Consider the following 19,543-nt stretch of genomic DNA (forward strand, 5'->3'; position numbering starts at 1 on the left):
CTACTTGCACCCGCTGTCCCTCCGACCTCATTGAAGCACCTCGTTCTTGGCTCCCCCATGAGGTCGATAGCGTAAACGCACAAGTTCCCCTTCCGCAGGAAGTCGAGATCGAAGCGGGCGCGCTCTCCTGACGGTGGACGCCGGGGCCGCCGCCGTGTGGTCCCGCCCCCAATGCCAAAGTGACGAGCTGCTGCGCCTGATGCTCTACTACATCGCCACGCTCAGGTACCACCGCCGTGATGATGATGATGATGATGATGATGATAATGTCAGGGCCGCCACATGAACGCACACACACAGAAACACACGCGCACCCACTGAAGTAATGCGGCTACCTGTTGTGCTGTGATGTCACATCCTTTTGTCGCCTAGCGCTGGCGCGCCCGCCGTGACGGTGCCCGCCGTGACGGTGCCCGCCGTGACGGTGCCCGCCGTGACGGTGCTGGTGGACGCGCGACGGGCCGCGCCCGCGCCCGCCCTCTTGTCGGCACTGGAGGCCGCGCAGGTAAGAGCGGGCGTGGCTGGCGGCGGTGTGGGTCACGTCACATGACTGGATTGACAACTGACAACGCACATGTAGGAGGAGGTTCCGGGCTGCGTGGGCCGTGTTTTGGTGCTGATCGACAAGGATTCAAAGTCACGTCTGCAAGTGGACCAACCCGCACAGGTGACGCATTGTCTGGCAGGTTGCAGTCAGGTGTGGCATTATTTCATGGCTTCAGTATGTGCGGATGAGAAATTGTTTACTGTGTTGTGTTGTATCTTCTGTGCGCGTGATTGTTTCACTTCTGCGTGCACGTTAAAGGTGTGTGTGCACTTTTTGTGTGTACTTCAAGTGTGTTTGCACTTGTGCGTGATGGTTTCGTTTCAGGCGTTTCTCTTGGATGCGTTTAATGCGTGTGCACTTTTGCGAAAAGTTGAATGTGTTTTTAGGTGATGTCGAATGTGTTTGGTGTGTGTGCGCACGAGGGATGCGGCTGTCGAATATGTTGCTAGTCGGATGTCCAAGTGAGATTCGAATCAAATTATCGGGTATTTGGATCAACATAAAAAAGATCTTTTTTGCCTGGTTAAAGAAAAAAAACATATATCCACTTAATAAACGACCAGTTGGTTTTCATGTTTAGATATTGCACGTTTAATATTTCTTTAAATTGTGCATAGCAGTTGACAATTTTCCTTTCTAGAAGCATTCATGAGAATTTAGATAAATCTCTCCCCATAAATTTTGGTCTGTGAGACAAAGTGACGTCAAAACCAGAGTAGCGATTTTGCCAGCCTAAACAGCACATCTGCGTAAGCCTGCCCGATTTGTTCACTTGTGATCAGTTGGAACGGCAACTGTGTCCGGCTGTCGGCGTCAAAATTTGCACAGTCATTTACGTCTTTGAAGCCATCCGATGTTCTCTTGCCAGCCTCTGCGGAGCGCCTGAGCACTGCTAGCGCTAGCTAACGCTAAAACTCTTGCAGCCGACACTTCAAAGACACTATGGCGTCCTGACATAACGTTCAATCGGCAATTAAGTGCGCTAAAAAATGACTTCATTACGCCGACATTACATTTGTACGGTGCCTGTTGCCAGCGTTAAGCGATGGCTCCGGCGCTTGCTAACGCTTTTGTTGAAGTCGGTAGCAAGCCTTTGTGATGGCCCGAACAGAGTTTGGAAGACAAGTCAAGTCAGCCGTTACGGCGTGAACAACTTCAAAAGGAAAGCGTGCCTGGACATTGATGTCCATATACAGTATTATTTGGGAAGTTTGTTGGTGGTGTGTTACTGTCATTCATAGCATAAACAATTGTTGCTGCGGTTAGCTTGACTTCTTCTTGGCAGTGTTCACATAGATAAGCGGGTACCTCAGGCAGGAAAAATGTCTTGATTATTTCTTTTTCATTGACGAACCCGAATTAGTCGAGGATTCGTTTCAGCCCAAGTGTGCACACTTTGTGTGGCTGTGTATAAGGTGTGTGTGTTTAATGTGGCTACGTTGCGCGCAGGTGGAGGTGTTGACGTCGCTCAAGTGCCTTTCGCAGCACGTGGATGTGCATCAGCTTCCACAAGAGTTGGGCGGTTCTTTCTGCTTCAGTCACAGCAGCTGGTTGGCCTTCCGATCCGTGAGTACGCACACACACGCTACACAAGGACAACACACACACGATGTGGCGAACGCTTTTAGCCAATGTGGCTAAACAGTATGAAAAAGCTCCTAGCCGCACTTGAGTGTAGTTAGCCACGACGTCCCGTGTTGATGTTTGGCTGCCGTCTCGCTACGTGCTCCGCGCATGCGGACACACGCCATTGTGAGACATTGTGTTCTGTGTTTTGTGTTGTTTGGATTACAAACACTTGAGTGAAGATGTATTTTGGGGGATTGTAGGCATAGCTTGATGGCAAGTTTTAGCAATTCAGTGCAAAATTGTTCTCAGTCGTTGCACCTTTCCAACACTTGCCTTCAAATATATTTCATGTATTTAGAAAAACAGACGCATTGTGCGGTCACATTCGGTCACATTCGGTCAATCAGGGCTGAGTTGATATGAAGACAATGTGTGCGGATGACTGCTGAAAAAAAGCCAATGGAAAAGAAACATAGCTGAGGTCACCAGTGTCTTCGTGTTTGGAAAGCTCGGACTTCTACGTCCATCTCGTGAATGGAAAAAAAAAAAAAAAAAGCCCCGTTGTCCTTGTCGTGTCGAAGGCAGAGGAAGTTACCAAACCACTCAGATGAGATATGACGATTTGTTTCCCGATTCAATGGTTGTTTGGCCGCCTCACTCATCCTGCTTTGTTTTTTGTTTTGTTTTTTTTCGGCAGGGGATAGAGGGCAATTCAGAGCTGTTTTGCACGACTCAGAGTCACAGACGTTGGCTTTTGGTGCAGAAAGCCACACAATATTCCCGCGTTCTTGCTTTCCAGCAAATTCCACAAAGGTGCACACTTGCTAACCCTGGCTGCCAGATGGAAACAAAAAAGATGTTCTCTACTTTTGATTGTATTTTATTTTGTGCACGGCAGCAGGATTTTTGATGCGGGTTCCCCGACGCAATTTTGCCAGACAAATTGGCCTTTGTCGAATTGACCGCACGCTGATTGTGCGCCGTGTGTTGTGCGTGTGTCAGAGAGTGGAGCAGCTGAGCAATCAGTGCCAAGATGTCATCAAGCTGCTGCAGAAGAACATCAACATCATGGAGGACACACGCCTCCCCGACACGCGACAGGTTCACACGCACACGGATAGACACCAACACACACACATGGAGCGCCGGCACTCACACGCGTGTGCGCGTGCCCCAGGATGCCGAGCGGCAGCTGTCCATCTACCAGGACTTGATGCGCGACGTCCTGGGAGACAGCCGATTGATGCGCTTGCAGCGGGAGGGCGGAGCCTCGCTGTCGCTGCTGCGGCGGGACGAGGACGGCCCGCCGGAGGGGCGGCGCGCGGCGGTAGCGGCCGTTTCCCGCTTGTACGAGCGCGTGGACGAGCTGCTCCACCGCCTGGTGGCCTTCAACAACGACAGGACGCGCCAGCTGCACTTCCTGCGAGAGTTCTGCAGTGCCGCCCGCGCCTTTGGACAGGTCGCCAACGCACACACTCCGGCACTCCCGTTACAAGCGTTAACGAATGAACAAACGAACAAAATATCCATCCATCCGTTCGTTATCCAATCCGCTCATCCTCACCCTAACCCTTTTTTAACCAGAATATGTTCCATGCAAGCCCACGAGTTGAAACGAGGCATTCGGATTCATATTGCGTTTGCGGAATAAGAGTTAAGCAGCCAAATCCAGCCGTTTTGAGCCATCTCAGGGGGCGGCCGGGCCGGCCGGCCACTTTGTCACTTCCGTCGACTGAAAATGACATCGCAGTTACTCAGGGCTCTGCTGACGACCAATCATGGGTCAGCTTCAGAAAACAGGTGAGCCGTGATTGGTTGTCGCCTAAGCCCCGCGCAACCGTGATGTCATTTTCAGTCGACAGAAGTGACAAAATGGCCGCCCCCTGTGATGGCTAAAAACGACTGCATTCATTCTTATTCCGCAAATGCAATATGAATCAGAATGCCTCGTTTCAACGAGTGGGCCTGCATAGAACATATTCTTGGAAAAAAAAAATGTTTGGGTTGACCAAAGCGATAACTTATTGACATTACAGTCTACGTTTAGAAAACGTAGTGAAAGTAACTCGAATCCTAGCAAATATTTCCTTTTTCATGTTCATGTTGTCAGATTCATGTAAAGACTTTCAAAGTTGATTTTCAGTGTATTTATTTTGCTATGACTGCTCTCACTATCCAATCATTTTAGAATCGATTATCCTCACGACTAAACCGGTCACCTGAGTAATCTGCCCTTTCATGATGTTTTTTATGTACACATTTTCCTGCAAGGATCACATCACTCATTAGCGACGTGTTGCCGTCAGGTGGGTCTCAAGCCATCCTAGGATAAAATAAGCTTAGCTGTCTTTCGTTTGCAGCTTTCTCACGTCTTAAGATGATGTCTAGTCTCCAAGCGCCACGTCATCGCTACTTTCCAACTGGCGGTGCTGGGCTGACTGCGTTCTAACCCAACGCTGGTAGATTGCAGCTTAGCGACGCCACGGAGTGTTGCCTTCCGCACACGGGCTCACACTGATCAAGGCCACCAAAGCAACATGTGCACCTGAAAATGTGTGTGGCACGTGGCCGCTCTCACGCCGGCGCTCGTTGTGCTTCAGGTGCGGGCGTGGATGGAGGGGGAGGGCCAGGTGCGGCTCGAGTGTCTCGACCAATCGGAGGACTCGCTGGAGGCGCTCCACCAGAAGCAGCGCGACTTTCAAGACTTCCACTCCTCAGCATGCGTGCGTTTGTTTTTCTTGTTAGCAAACCCCCCCACCGCCCCCGTTTTCCCACGTCCCCCAAATTCCACATGAAAATGACGTGAAAAATGTGCCATTGGAATGGCACATGTGGGATTTCACCTTGACAATGTGGAATTTCTGGCATGTGGGAACATGCAAGATATTTTGTGGTATTTTTAAGTAGGAGAATGGGGACATTTACTGTGAAAATTATACAACGTAGGAAATACTTTGGAGTTGCAGTGGGTTAATGTCGGCTACGTGGGAATTTTAATGTGGCAAAATGTGGCATTTTGTCTCGATAGCACTTTTTATACTATACTATTATAATACCGATATTGCAGCCTAGACCACTGCCCGATACTGATATCAATCCGACATATGATATGGTCCAATACATGGGCAAAAAATGGGCAAATTTAGCAAAAGGCGCAAATGGATTCAAATGGCAAGTTTTGTGCTAAAGATCTGAGCCCCAGTGACGCGCGTTTGCGTGCGTGCGTGCGTGCGTGCAGGCTCATTTGAAGGAAGGCGAGGTGGTGCTGCGGCGTCTGGAGCGTCGGCGTGACGCGTGGCCTTCGGACGCGGACGTGTACCGGCTGCGCGTGGGCTCGCTGCGGGCTGAGCTGGAGGACTTCCGCCAGCGCCTGGCCGCCGCCGGACGCAACATCCACAAGCGCCTCACGCTCTACCGCTTCCTCGATCACGTGAGTGCTTTGCTCGCACTCACTCACTTGTGTGTGGATGTTCATGTGCACGTGCATGTTGTCTTTGTAAAGTGTGCGTGAGAGCGAGAAAGAGTGCGAGTGATCCCGAGTGTGTGTGTGGATGTGTTTGCAGATTTGACTAAAAATTGCCCGTTCGTTTATCGCCCCCCGCCGTCTGTCCACCTTTATGTCTGACCAAATAGTCATTACCTATAGGCCGGAACGACCATCATTTTAAACGGGCTTCCGCTAGCGTTTCCGACTACCACTAGCCCCCTCCCCCATTAAGCCCCCCCCCGTTTAATTTGTGTGCACTTGTGTTTGTGTGTTGAATATGCATGTGTGCGTATGTAGTTTGTGCGCGCGTATGTTTAATGCGTGCTTTCTATGTGCGCACGCGCGTGCAGGCGTACGGCTGGGCCATCGAGGGTCGCCACCGTCTGGCTGCCATCACGGTGAAGGGGGACATGTTGGCGGAAGAGTGGCACGCGGCCGTGGTCTCCCTGGACGAGCAGCGGCGGCGGCATCCTCCCATCCCCGAGGCCGCCTTCCAGGAGATGATGTCGCTGGCCGACGAGCTGCGGGACGAGCGCGGCGCGCAGCAGCTGAGCTTCGCCCGCGCCACGTGTCGCGAGGCCCGCGCCATGTTCGACAAGAAGATGGCTGACGTGCGGCTGGCCGGAGACTCTGCGCGGCGGCGGCGGCGGCGGCGCTCTCGCTTAAGCTCCGCCTCCACGGAGACGCTGTCGGGCACCGGCGAGGCCGCCCCGAGCCCCCCGCCGGACGGCCCCCCCTCGGCCCCTGCCAGCCCTCAGCGCACGCCCCTCCTCCGCCGCCTGTTTGGCGGCGACCCTTTCAGGCCACGCCTTCACTCGTCCGCCGGCTCCGCCCCCTCGTCCTTCCCCCGTCTGCTTCGTAAAACTCAGAGCTTCGACTGTCCCGCCGCCGGCCCGGAGGCTTGCCGCTCGGGCCCATCGGCGGCCCGAGTCCTCGGCGAGCCGTCGCGCAGAGGAAACACGGGCGTGTTCATCCGAGGTTTGGAGGTGAGCAGTACCGAGACGGCCGAACGCACCCTCTGCCCCAGGACCGCCCGCCCTGCCCGGGCGGGGAGCGGACGGCATGGCCCCGAGATGCCAGGCACGGATAGTCCGACGGCGGAAGGCCAGGGTGACGGAAGGTGGGTCGTTGTAGTAGCAACACAAAGAAATGGCATTCAAATTCAAGTGGGGCTGACATTGCTGGGTTGTTGCTACGGTAACACGAGTCAAAGGATTTCAGGTTGTAAACAGGTCAAATAGATTCAAATTGAAGTCAAGTTGGTGCCAGGTGGTTTTGGCCACAGCAACACAGTCAAGCTGGTGTTGACGAGCGGTTGTTGTCATGGCAACGGTCTCCGCGTCCCTTGGTTGTTGTCGTGGCAGCAATCAGATTTCAGCCGGTTGAGGTTGTTGTCATGGCAAAACTGTCACGTCAATGTTGGGCTGTTGTTACCGTAGTTACACTCAAGCTGGTTTCAGGTGGTTCTCACAAACATGTCTGTTGGTTGTTGCCATGTCAAACTGATGTCAGTCGGCTGTTTTCGCGAGTGGAGCTGGGTGGGTGTTGCCGTGGTAACTGTCCAGCCCATTTCAGGCGCCGGACGGCTGTTGCCGCGGTAAACTGGAAGCCGACGTCGGGCGGCGCCGTACTGAAAGCGTGTGTCCCCGGACAGGAAGTTGCGTCACATCGTGGAGGAAATGGTGACGACGGAGCGCGAGTACGTGCGCTCGCTGAGTTACGTGATCGATCACTACTTCCCCGAGATGGAGCGCGCCGACCTCCCGCAGGACCTGCGCGGCAAACGCTCGGTGGTCTTCGGGAACCTGGAGAAGCTTCTGGACTTCCACGCTCACTTCTTCCTCAAGGAACTGGAGGCCTGCTGGAAACATCCGCTGCGAGTGGCGCACTGCTTCCTCAGACACGTACGGCACGCTCGCTCGCCGCTCGCTCGACTGTCTCTCACCGCCCAGTCGCGTAGGTTTCCATGGTGACAAACGCCCCGGGAAAAATGCCAGGCCTTTGTTGCCACGCTAACTGTCAAGTTGATGTCAGGAGGTTGTTGCTTTGGTAACCCACGGCTAACTCATTTTCACGTCCCCTGGCTGTTGCCGTGGGAACGAACACACACACACGAACTGATGACAGGTGTTTCCACGGTAACATGCCACGCCGATGTCACTGGTAACACACAAACACGTCAAAATGATCATAGGTGATTGTGCTGAAAGTGCAGCTTGAACGGGAATGTAATCTGCATTCTATTGGTTGACAGTGTGTGGGTGTGTGTGTATGTGTGTGTGTGTGTGTTGTTGTGCCTGTGCCTGCGCCTGCGCCTGCGCCTGCGCCTGTGCGCGTGCGCAGCAGGAGCAGTTCAGCCTGTACGCCCTGTACAGTAAAAACAAGCCCAAGTCCGACGCACTGCTGGCCAGTCACGGCCTTGCCTTCTTCAAGGTGAAACCACACTCATCTTATGACCTTTGACCTGAGCTGGCCTGTCACTCGACACACTCTTGACTCGCGTGTGCGCCTTTATGTGCGTGCGCAGAGGAAGCAGCGCGAGCTGGGCGACAAGATGGACTTGTGCTCGTACCTGCTGAAGCCGGTTCAGCGCATGAGCAAGTACGCGCTGCTGCTGGATGACCTCATCAAGGAAGCGGGGGCGGGCCAAGAGGCGGAGCTGACCTCGCTGCGGACGGCCGTCGCCACGGTCAGGTTCCAGCTGCGCCACGGCAACGACCTGCTGGCCATGGACGCCATCCGACATTGCGACGTGCGTCCGCCCGCCCGACCGCCCGCCCGCTCAGCTTTGCTCAGTCGCCATAAGCGGACAAGACCGGACGAGGGCCTAGCGAGACGAGCCGCCGCCGGTGGCCAATAACCAGCCTGACCCCCGCCGCAGGTCAACCTGAAGGAGCAGGGCCGGCTGCTGCGCCAGGACCGCTTCACCGTCTGGAGCGGAAGGAGGAAGTGCGACAGACGCCTCTTCCTCTTTGACGAGCTGCTCCTCCTCAGCAAAGCCAAGAAGATGGACGGCGGCCTCGACGTCTTCGAGTACAAGCGCTCCTTCAAGGTACCACTCCATGCGCCTGCCTTGCTCTTCTCCACTTTTTTTGCGCCTGCCTTCCTCTTCTTCACTTTTGGTGCGCCTGCCTTCCTCTTCTTCACTTTTTTTGCGCCTGCCTTCCTCTTCTTCACTTTTGATGCGCCTGCCTACCTCTTCTTCACTTTTTTTGCGCCTGCCTTCCTCTTCTTCACTTTTGATGCGCCTGCCTACCTCTTCTTCCCTTTTTTTGCGCCTGCCTTCCTCTTCTTCACTTTTGATGCGCCTGCCTACCTCTTCTTCCCTTTTTTTGCGCCTGCCTTCCTCTTCTTCACTTTTGATGCGCCTGCCTACCTCTTCTTCACTTTTTTTGCGCCTGCCTTCCTCTTCTTCACTTTTGATGCGCCTGCCTACCTCTTCTTCCCTTTTTTTGCGCCTGCCTTCCTCTTCTTCACTTTTGATGCGCCTGCCTACCTCTTCTTCACTTTTTTTGCGCCTTCACTTTGGGCGTCACTTCGGCTCCAATCGCGGTAGCCCTTCTCGTCCTTCTCGCCTGCTAGCTTCAAGCTGCTCGGTGACTTGTGAAGACTTGGTTGGGAAAACATCCCAGGATGCATTTTGTGCTGCTGTCAAGACGGCGCCAGTTGAAATGGAGTCACCTGATGAATTACACAAGTCGGTCCTTAAAGTTCACCGCTACGTTCTTTGAGAGCGGTCTCAACTGGCAAAGTTCACCGAACGGGACTCGGCGTTCTTGATATTGAGAAAGGGCTCTTATTGTCACGTGCCGCTCCTCACTTGCGACAAGTGCTTTTTCTTTTTCCGAACCGCACTTTTTGCTGCACACTTCTGTCGGTCACCGGCTGCCCTTTGTTCTCGCTTGCCGCCGCGCGCATCAGACTTCGGACTTGGGCCTGACCGAGTCGAGGGGAGACGACGGCCTGCGCTTTGAGATTTGGTTCCGAAGGAGGACGTCCAAGAACCAGACCCTGACCCTGCAGGCCGCCAGCGCCGAGGTCAAATGCGCCTGGACGCGCGAGCTGGCCGCCATCCTCTGGACGCAGGCCACCAGGAACAAAGGTGAGTGGCGCCGCACGCACGCACGCACGCACGCACTGAGCCGGTGCGAGTCAGTCGCACGCGGTTGTGCGTGTGCAGAGGCGCGTCTGAAGGAGATGCTGTCCATGGGGGTGGGCAGCAAGCCTTATTTGGACATCCAGCCCAGCGCCGCCGCCATCAGCGACCGAGCCGTTCACGACATCACCAGGATACGAGGTACGGCGCCCGCTCACCTTCCACCTCCATCAAAATCCAACACTTTCTTTGCCAAGAGGCCATGTGAAGGTCTTTGGGGTTTTTCCTTCCCCTTTGCTGCTTGACAAGGCAAATGCCAGAGAGAGGTTCTTACCCAAGTTGGGCGTATACGATGGGGATTTGTACAATTTTTCTTCGCTAATGAGGGCGGCCACTAACACTTATTTGAATCCTTTTGTGTTTTTTGGAAGCACTTTCTTCCAAAACAGGACATCGTCGCTGTCCTGGGAAAAACTGTCCATTTTTTATCATTTGTCTTATTTTTTACGTGAATGATGTTTCCGCATTACAGACATTGCGTTAACGTGAAAATGTGTAAAAATTCCAAAATGGGACATGCGTGTTTTTCACAGGACAGCAACGACATGATTTTCAAGCCGACAGCGCAGAAATTTCACCGGCCGAAATCGATGATGGTTCAGTTTCTGGTTTCTGGACCGTCTGTCGGAAAATCGGCCAAAGTGGCAATTTGAGGGCATCCGCTCGTCCCAGCTCGCTGGTGGAGATTTTCGAGTCACGCTTGTCGGCCAATCGCACTCAAATGGAAAGGCTCGGCCAGATATATTGAGTGTAAGTTTGACTCATTTGTGAAGGTTTAGCTTTCTTTTTTTGGGTGTCACGCAAAACTCTAAACCGGAAAGGTCAGTTTTGCCCACTTGAAAAACCGATCATCCGATGTTGAAAGTTCTTCAGCAGTGTTATTATTGAGCTTGAAGTGCTCGTCCCAAACGGGCTCGGCATTGTGACGGACGCCGACCTTTTGGGGCAATCGGACCGCGGCGCTAACTTGAGCAAATAGGAAGTCGGGAACCGTGAAAGATTGCAAATGCAACCCATGGCACGTTCCTTAGTCCCCAATCACGACGAAGGGATTTGGAGTGGGCATTGTGCTCACTGATGTGTAGTGTAGTGGTACATTCGCCTGAGTTGTGTGCGGGCAACGTGGGATCGATTCCCGCTCAGTGACGGTGTCTGTGTGTGCCCTGCGACTGGCTGGCGACCACTTCGGGGTGTAGTCTGCCTTCGCCCGTTGACGGCCGGGATAGGCTCCAGCACCTCCCTGCGACCCTGTATAGGATAAGCGCTTTGGAAGATGCCATGCCGTTGTGGGGAACTATCGCAAGTTCAAGCGAACGTGGCATTTTGACGGACTTTGATTTTGGGCAATCTTGCTCCTCACATTTTGTGTTTACGTGAAGACTCAAGATGGTCAGTCGAAGAACAGCTGCCAAGTTTCCACTTGAAGCTGTTTTTAACTGAGTGAGGTGCCAATGCGTTTGGGGTCAAAGATGGGCTTTGAATCGTGCACAAGGTGTGAGGAGACTCCAAAGTTGTTTGCGGGCTAAGAGAGCACATTCAAGTCAGAAGGTTTCACGAATCCCAGAATTGTGCGTCCAACGCACTGGCGCCATTTGTGCTGAATGACGGCCAATGAAATGACGGCAAAGGATTTTTGTTTGCGCCCGCCGCGCAGGTGCCCGAACGCGAGCCTCCATCGCCGTCTCGGCCGCCGATCGCGCCGCTCCTTTCCGGCGCGGCCCGCCGACCTCCGACCCCTCGTCGGCCGGCCTGCTGGGCTCCCTCGACCTGCACGTGTTCCGCTACCAGACGCCGGGGGGCGACGTCGCGCCGCCGTGCGTCGAGGACGACGAGCGGGAGCGCGACACCGCCAGCCAGCGCTCCGTCAGTACGTCCAACAAACACACTCGCGCTCACTTCCCGCTTGATATTTGTGCTTATTTATGATACTTGCATATCAATGAACACAAATCCCTGTTTGTAGTTAGGCTAATGAAAACTTGACGCGAACTTGGATGGTTTCCCGCGGCACACCTGACGATGTCTCTCGTGTTGTCCCGACGTTCCGGCAGCCACTGAAAGTTCGGGCTCGTCGTCCCGTTGCCTGTCAGGGTCGACTGGCTCCGACTCGGGCTGCGTTTCGTCCCGCCCGCAGGACCCGAGCTCCGCCTCCTCAGACTCCTCCCACAAAACTGTGAGTGCCGCACACGCTCCCCATTTGAATGACATCACGTGCTGAAACGGTCGCTCGTTGTCAGGGGGCGGCGCCCGTCGTCTGCCCGACGACCGCCGTGTGAGCAGCGGTCGCTCGTTCGCTTCGGATCTCGGAACAACTCCTGTGAATGACGCGTGCTGTTGCCGGGGCGACCGATATCACACATGTTCCGAAAGCTTCAACTTGATGCCAGTTCCTGAATGTGCCGCTGTTTCGTGCCCATGTTGACTTCCTCTGCAGCATCTGCTAGCACTTTTCTCCACTTGAAAGAGTAAAAAACAAATGAAAATGTTTTCCAAACTTTGTGACTTGTGTTGTTGAGATACGTGCTTCTCATCAGAGGTGGCTAATTCAGGTGCAGAAAGTAAAACACCTGCAAGAGGTGCGTGCGTCTACTCAAGCATCAGGTAAACGAGCTCCCTGGGAAGCTCGCTTGAGCTTGATGGTGGCCGATTGCAAAATATTATCACTATCACCATTTACCAGCCTGTCATCACAACACAAAAACAGTAAGGACGCTGTCACAAACTAGCAGTACAAAGATGTTTTCGACATGTAAATGTTGCCCCGCAATTGGCTGGCAACCAGTTCCGCCTGGAACCCGCCTGCCGCCCAAAGATAGCTTGGAGAGGCTCCAGCGCACACGTCACGCTCGTGAGGATAAACCGTTCGGATAATGGATGGACATCTAAATGTTACGTCCTTTTATTCCGACGGTCCCTCCCCCCGCTGCCCAAAAAAGAAAAAAAAAAGCGCCCATGCCTGGCGCCGTGGACGGCGGAGGTTTCGAAATTATTTCGAGCTCAGTAGCTGGCTAATTTCCGATTCACATCTACTTAGCGGCTGGGAGTGTCGTGAGTGGAGTAAATTGTTGACAACTAAGTGTCACCAAAGAGCATTTAGCCAGGGGACAATATGAGGATATTTAAGATTGCGTTATGACGCAATGCTATTGTGTTTTATTGCAAACGTTATAACGTAAACATTTTTCAGTTTATATGGCGTTATTTCACAAAATAATTAGAGCAAAATAACAATGTTATTTTAGGAGGAGAACGTTATCATTGTTATCATTGAAATCTTAAATGCAGTATTATTTTTTAATTTACTGGCGCGAATGGGCTGCGGCATTGAGCGGGGTAAAAAAAACTAGAAAAACAGAGCGAAACATTTATTATTTTTTGTTTTGTGGTGAAAACGGGCATATTGCCAGAGAGAGAAGCGCGAGAGCGAGTGGTGGGGCGCTTCAACCGGAAGTGAACAAAGGGGCGGTCCGAGCGGCAAGTTCTTCTATTTCCGGGTCACAGCAGCGTATGCCATTTCCGCATGCTCAAAGAAGAGCGGCGGCGCGTTTAAACGAATTGAATAGTGTTGCTCTTTTTGATTTCGCCTAAAAATGGTGAAGCTTTCTGCGGAGTTGATCGAGCAGGCAGCTCAGTACACGAACCCTGTGAGGGACAGAGAGTTGGACCTGAGAGGTAAGCAAGCGCACGCCGCTGTCTCGAAGCCCGTTATCCTGTTAGCATGTTAGCCTACAAGGGAAATGCAGCAATTTGTGGCCACCGTCCACGGGGTCGAGATTTGAGGCGTTTTTGTTCAATTGGAGTTTCAAACTTGCGTGACTTTTTTTTCATTTTCCAAAATGTTGGTATCGTTGGAAATCTTGCGCAACACAACAGAAAATGTGTAACAATGATGTTCTGAAAGTCGTCATAATTTGAAACCAAAGAATACAACGAATGATTATTCAAGTGAAAATGTCGAAGCCTTGCTTCCGTAATGTGCGCATGTAAAGTAATATGCATGTAGTACATCAAACAAGGCTCTGGACATTTTCTATAACCATCATATATTAGGGAGTGTTAGGGTTACATAGCCGATAGCCATTCTTCGTGATCAAGGGGACCGATCATCAATTTTTGGAGCTGATATTCATTTGCTGCAAAAGGGCAAGAATTTGTGTCAACGTTTAAAAGTATAAACTCAGTTTTGAAGCATGTTTGTTTTTGTAATGTGCAGGGAACTCCCAGGCTTAGAGGCATGTCCTGTAAGTTAGAAGAGAACGTGAACAGTTGCAGAGTTGTCATGAAATGTTCTAAAATCATTTCAATAAGACTGAAACGTTCGTCTTTCACTTCTATCTTTGTTTTAAGTTCATCCAAACCCCCAAAAGTGCCCGTTGTTTTCAGAGCCAGGAGTATCTCTTTTGAAGTTCATGAAGATTGAAAGAAAAAAATAGTTTCGTGAATGAACTAAAAAGAAGAAGAAGAAGAAGAAGAAAAAAAGGGCCAATGTGCGTCAAAATGCACACGACCAGCCCGGCTGATAATGGCTCCATTATCTCCCAGTTTGAGTTACAATTTGATTCTGATTCATATACCTCGGGTCAAAAGTTTGCAACACGTGGCTGATCCTCGCCAAGGCAACAGGCGCATCACGGGCGCCTTGCCACTGAAACCCTTTGTTTTGGAACCAGGTTATAAAATTCCAGTCCTGGAGAATCTGGGGGCCACTCTGGACCAGTTTGACACTGTGGACTTCTCGGATAACGAAGTCCGCAAACTGGACGGCTTCCCGCTCCTCAAACGACTCAAGACCTTGCTGATGAACAACAACAGGATCTGGTGAGACATGCAAACGCGCGCGCAGTGCTTCGAGTTTGTGGACGAGAGAGGAACGTGATTGAAGTCTCCCCTGAGCGGTGCGAAGGCGGACGGAGGCCGACGTTTGGCAAGCTGGGTTTACATGCCGGCACTCGCGTTGGCTGCGAGCGGCACTCTTGACGGTAGACAAAGGCGTGGCGTGCCGCTAGTCGGCGAGGACCGCGCTTCGCATCCCTTCGGTTGACTTTGCGAGCGGCCGTCGTCGCTCTCCTCGCTCGCCGCGCGCCGGCCGCCATTCTACACCGGCCATATTCTCTTTGAAAACAAATGGACGGCTAAAACGGTGGTTTATCATGACGCAAAAAGAGTAAAGGGTGGAAAGCCGACAAGCATCCATTACTTGAATACTCGGCAAGTAGATTGGTCTGCAATAAGTGGTTTGGGGCGCTGGTCCCCAACCTTTTCTGCGCCACCCGGCGCTTCGAATAAGTACCGTATTTTATCCAAGCATTTTATGTGTAATAGTTTATTGTAATTGTACCGTATGTTGATTTGATAGATTTTGCACTATTATGCTAGGTTCGGGCCAGCTAAAAGCATGGGCTAGCGCCGCGTGTCTCGCTTGCTTTTGCTCGCCGTCCGACCACGCGGGGAATTGCTTCGGGCGGAGGAGCGGATCCTCCAACAGACGACAAAAAGTTTGAAGATCGCAAGTCAATCTGGTGACTGGTGGTTGCGTTCTTGCTTCGACAGTTCAAGAGCTGCGATGACGTCAATGCGCTCAGCATTAGCGGACATGTTTTGCTTGGCGTCGGCAGCTATTGGAAGCCGCTTATGTTGTTGACCTTGCGGCGGTCCGCTCCCGCATTGTCGCGTTGGAAACGTGCGGCCGGCGAATCTTTGGGTGTGCCGGCGACCGCGGCGTTGGGCTAGTAGGACTACGTTTGCCACCGTTGTCACGCACAAAAGCACGACCTTCCGGCACGGTGAAAAGAGATGCCCACGAGTGGAGGGAAAGGAATTGAACGCGATGATGAAGATTATTGTGACATTGGAAACGCGCAGCCAGAAACGCTCGGCCGACCGCGGCATTGGGCTAGTAGGGCTACCTTTGCCACCATTCTAACAAGCAGGAAGTAGTCTTTGTTCCGATGACAAAAGAGAGACGCCTGAGAATGACAACGCAAACGTAATGGGAAGGAATGAAAGGTGGCGAACTGAAAAGGGGCGTGTACAAGTGGAAATGGGGGAAGGACAAAGTTGGTCTCACATGCTGCTGAGTTGCAAGTGGCAAATGGTGGCGAGTGACCTGTGTGCAGTCGGATCGGAGAGAACCTGGAGCAGAGTCTTCCCGCTCTGCGAGAACTCATCCTGACCAACAACAACATCCAGGAGCTGGTGAGTCACCACCACAACAAGCCCGACATTCACCCTGACGTTGCCCGACATTCACCCTGACGTTGCCCACTTTCTGCCGGCGTCTTCAAAAAGCTTGTGCGCTAGTGTTGCACCCTCACAAGGAAACGCACGTCCCCCTTCTTCGTTTGGCCAACTGGACTTTCCCGGTTCAGTTGGCCAATGCTGCTGATGAGGAAACGGCCGTCATTCCGATCGCCCCCAATTGGCCATTTGCACACGCTGGCATCTGCCGTTTGGGGGGGGGGGGGGGGGGGTCAAATCCAAGGGCCGATCGGTGACCTGTTTAAAAGTGTCTTATTTTGGCCTGCTGACACTATGCATTGACCCGCCCGCAGCAGCTTCTGATTGGCTCCACGCGGAGCCCCGCCCGCCACAAATGACAACAGCCAATCAGCAGTCAAAGCGCGCCCGAACTTTGGCTTTGAATTTGAAAAGCGATGTCTGCCAATCGTCCAAAATGTTTTCCTTCGATAAGTCATCCTAATATTGACACGTGCGCGTGTTGGAACATTCCGTGACTAACCCGGATGCTAGCGTTGCCAATTGCTAAGCTATATGCAACGTAATCGCAACGATCCAAAGATTGTCGTCTTGCGGGCGGGAGAAGAGGCGGGCGTCCGGCCGACGGCCTTTGTCTTCATTTGCTGCTCGGGCGTGGAGTCGCGCCATATTTCCAAAGCGGGAAAGACCAAGCTGCATTTGGCCAACGCCGGGGATGACGAGCCAGAGGACGTAGCGTTTCCACGGCCCGGGCCTGCTTTGTGTGCCTCGTAGCTCGCAACTAAAACATTGTCAAATGAAGCCACTACTTTGACCACGCTTTAGAAATCTTGTCAACTGTCCAAATCCAAAAGTGGATTTTGGCAGTCTTCCGTAAAAGCAGACTAGTTATCTCTGTGTCCCACCCCCCATTTTAAAAAAATGTTTGTTTGTTTTTTTTAAATCCACTTTATCCCAAAAAAAAAAAAAGATTTGAAAAAGCATCAATAGTTGCAGCCCTAGTCGGTCCATAACTTTTTTCTGCGTTTGTACAATGATGCTTTTGGAGCCGTCGGCTTGCCGTTGCGCATCAGTGACGTGCAGCAAGTCAACCGGGACCGAATGGGGCTGAGGCGCGTTGACTTTTGGGGGTGTCCCAAGGTGGCCGAATGCCCATTGTGGTCATGTTTCAGGGCGACTTGGAGCCGCTGGCGACGGTCAAGACCTTGACTCTGCTCAGGTGAGAAGCGCGCCGTCAGCGAGAGCCATGCGGCCAGCCCGCATGGCCGCCCGCCCGCCCGCATGCTCGCCCCCGTCGGCCGGGAGTCCTCACCTTGTCCTTGCTGTCGTCCGGCCAGCTTGCTGAGGAATCCCGTCACCAACAAGAAGCACTACCGGCTCTACGTCATCCACAAAATCCCGCAGATCCACGTGCTGGACTTCCAGAAGGTGAAGCTCAAGGTGGGTGTCGGGCCAGCGGCCGTTTCGTCCGCATCCGTCCCATCGAGATGGCGTCCGCGGTCCCGGCAGGAAGTCCTTGCGCTCGCTCGCTCGCTCGCTCACGCCGGGGCGAGGCGAGGCCAAGGTCCGTCCCTTTTAACGACGTCTGCTTATGGTCGCAGGAACGCCAGGAGGCGGAGAAAATGTTCAAAGGCAAACGCGGCGCTCAGCTGGCGAAGGATATCGCCAAGCAGAGCAAAACGTAAGAGGATCGGTCCCCGGCGGGCTCAGCGCCGGGCGTATCTCCTATTCGACTTGAGAACAGATACTACGCCGGATCCAATGTCGGGGAAGCCGCCCAGCGTGCGCGCCGTCTAACTCGGGCGTTTGTTCGCAGGTTCACGCCCGGATTGGCGGCGCAGCTGGAGAAGAAGAGGACGGGCCCGTCGCACGCCGACGTTGAAGCCATCAAGGTAGGAAGTCGAGCTGCGTTTCAAAGCGGTTTCATCATCCTTGAATCGTTTGCAGACCTTGTTGAGCTTCCAATTCCAAAAAACTCTCAACAGTCAATCTCCCATTTGAAATGAAAGCGGACCAAAAATGGTTTGAATCTGGAAATTGGTTGTGATTTAAAAAAAAAAAAAAAGAAAATGTGTGAGTGCATCCAATTGAATCTTTCCACCGTGCCGCTGTTGAATCAAATGGAGATCGGATCCAATTGTCTTTTTACTGGAGAAACGCACACCCCAGAAGAAGACGGCTTATCTCCGGTTCTCTTTTTTTTTCTTCAAAATCAGACATTTGCAAACATCTGCATTGATTTCGGAAACCCCGATGGTCATTTTTGCCAATTTCCCGTTGTGTTGCTGACCAAACCGGTGCTGACTCTTAATTAGTTTGCCTTTGCGTGTTTTCTGCACCGTCAATTTGAAAGAATGTGCTGGTTTTAATAAAGGGATGCAAATCAAAGGTTTTCCCTCCCATTCTTCGGGGAGAAAAAAAATCAACAAATGAGTTGATGATTCAAATAATCCTTACGCGCGGCCTCGTAACAACCTTTGAGCGGGAAATACCAATCCACCGCTACCGAGCGCGAGTTTGTCGAGCTACGAGCTGTTACGCGGCCCGTTTTGGGCCCGCGTGCAAAAATTGCAATTCGGGGTGTAAAAACTTGTCGCGCGCAAAAAGGAGGCCCCAAACGGTCGATTGCCATTCCCGGCCGAAGCGTAGCAGCAAACAAAGACAAAGAATTGCGCGTGGTGCGCCAGAGGACGAGAGAGACGGACGGCAAGGCAAGCAAGTGGCTTTTGTGTTTGTTGTCAGAACGCCATCGCCAAAGCGTCGTCGCTGGCCGAGGTGGAGCGCTTGAAAGGAATGCTGCAGGCCGGACACATCCCGGGACGAGAGCACGCGCAAGGTCCGCGCGCGGCCCGCCGCCGCCGCCGCTTTCTCACTCGCTCGCTCGCCCAACGCGCAGCGCACTCACTTTTCTTCTTCTTTCTCCTGCAGATGGCGCAGGCGTGGAGGAGGAAGAGGAGGAGGAGGAAGAGGAGGAAGGCCTGGCATCGCAGATGGAGGCTCAGGCGGAAGAGGCTGAGGACATGGAACAAGATCCTCACGTCAACGGTTCCTGAACACTGTTTCTTTTTCTTCATTTGTACATTTTATTTGGATGTAAAACCACATTAAAGTTTCGTTTTGACTTTGTACTTCTGTCGCGCACTCACAATTACAGTCCGTTTCTCGAAAGGTTAACTGGCATTTGCGTGTCGATTGCAAGGCGGAAAATGAGTTCCGGAAGTCACGTGACAGCGGTTAGACAGTTTTCCATAGTTGTAGGATTGCTTTTTAGTCTATGGAGGATTTTGGGGAATACTTGAGCGTAAGCGCCGTAATTCAGTGTAGTGTCACGTGGTTTTTGGTTGCTATGGTAACGGGCCGGCGCTCGTGTCACATGTCGTCAGCGGTGAATGCCGGGTAGTTTCTATAGGCGTGCCTAACAGTTGCACGGGAGAGTCGGGCTGCGTCGCCGTAACTTTTCTTGACAAACCATCCGGAGTGCGGCGTATCCGTGAAAGCCGCTGTTTTATTCTAATCGATCAAAGGGCATTGAAGACCTGCGTGTGCTTCAACTGTCAAGCCAGCACAC

General features: G+C 52.7%; 2 protein-coding genes across 9 annotated transcripts in view; both read left to right on the forward strand.

Moving 5' to 3' along the window:
* Positions 1-12,246, forward strand: part of plekhg4 (pleckstrin homology and RhoGEF domain containing G4) — a 32,598-nt gene extending 20,352 nt beyond the window's left edge. For 5 of the 8 annotated variants that reach the window (XM_086026470.1, XM_086026476.1, XM_086026472.1 and 2 more), the window contains 18 exons: positions 99-225; positions 373-505; positions 581-697; positions 1,997-2,113; positions 3,119-3,217; positions 3,294-3,575; positions 4,717-4,839; positions 5,355-5,546; positions 5,954-6,723; positions 7,258-7,507; positions 7,947-8,036; positions 8,131-8,355; positions 8,485-8,655; positions 9,525-9,705; positions 9,784-9,900; positions 11,414-11,626; positions 11,811-11,932; positions 11,997-12,246. In XM_086026470.1, the coding sequence (XP_085882596.1) occupies positions 99-225; positions 373-505; positions 581-697; positions 1,997-2,113; positions 3,119-3,217; positions 3,294-3,575; positions 4,717-4,839; positions 5,355-5,546; positions 5,954-6,723; positions 7,258-7,507; positions 7,947-8,036; positions 8,131-8,355; positions 8,485-8,655; positions 9,525-9,705; positions 9,784-9,900; positions 11,414-11,626; positions 11,811-11,932; positions 11,997-12,035 (3,368 nt within the window). In that variant the 3' untranslated portion in view covers positions 12,036-12,246. Of the gene's footprint in view, positions 1-98; positions 226-372; positions 506-580; positions 698-1,996; positions 2,114-3,118; positions 3,218-3,293; positions 3,576-4,716; positions 4,840-5,354; positions 5,547-5,953; positions 6,724-7,257; positions 7,876-7,946; positions 8,037-8,130; positions 8,356-8,484; positions 8,656-9,524; positions 9,706-9,783; positions 9,901-10,292; positions 10,510-11,413; positions 11,627-11,810; positions 11,933-11,996 lie in introns of those variants that run through there. The other 3 variants (XM_086026474.1, XM_086026477.1, XM_086026478.1) reach the window with 3 other exon arrangements.
* A 950-nt stretch (positions 12,247-13,196) lies between these two features.
* snrpa1 (small nuclear ribonucleoprotein polypeptide A') lies at positions 13,197-19,103 on the forward strand. The gene is made up of 9 exons (XM_086026482.1): positions 13,197-13,431; positions 14,430-14,577; positions 15,876-15,954; positions 17,148-17,194; positions 17,313-17,415; positions 17,577-17,656; positions 17,792-17,867; positions 18,718-18,811; positions 18,904-19,103. The coding sequence occupies exons 1-9, from the start codon at positions 13,350-13,352 to the stop codon at positions 19,026-19,028; spliced, it is 834 nt and encodes a 277-aa protein (XP_085882608.1). The 5' UTR covers positions 13,197-13,349; the 3' UTR covers positions 19,029-19,103.
* The last annotated feature ends 440 nt before the right edge of the window (positions 19,104-19,543 follow it).

Source organism: Filicampus tigris, chromosome 3 (assembly GCF_054856515.1).
Source record: "Filicampus tigris isolate MCC_2025a chromosome 3, RoL_Ftig_1.0, whole genome shotgun sequence".
NCBI lineage: Eukaryota > Metazoa > Chordata > Actinopteri > Syngnathiformes > Syngnathidae > Filicampus > Filicampus tigris.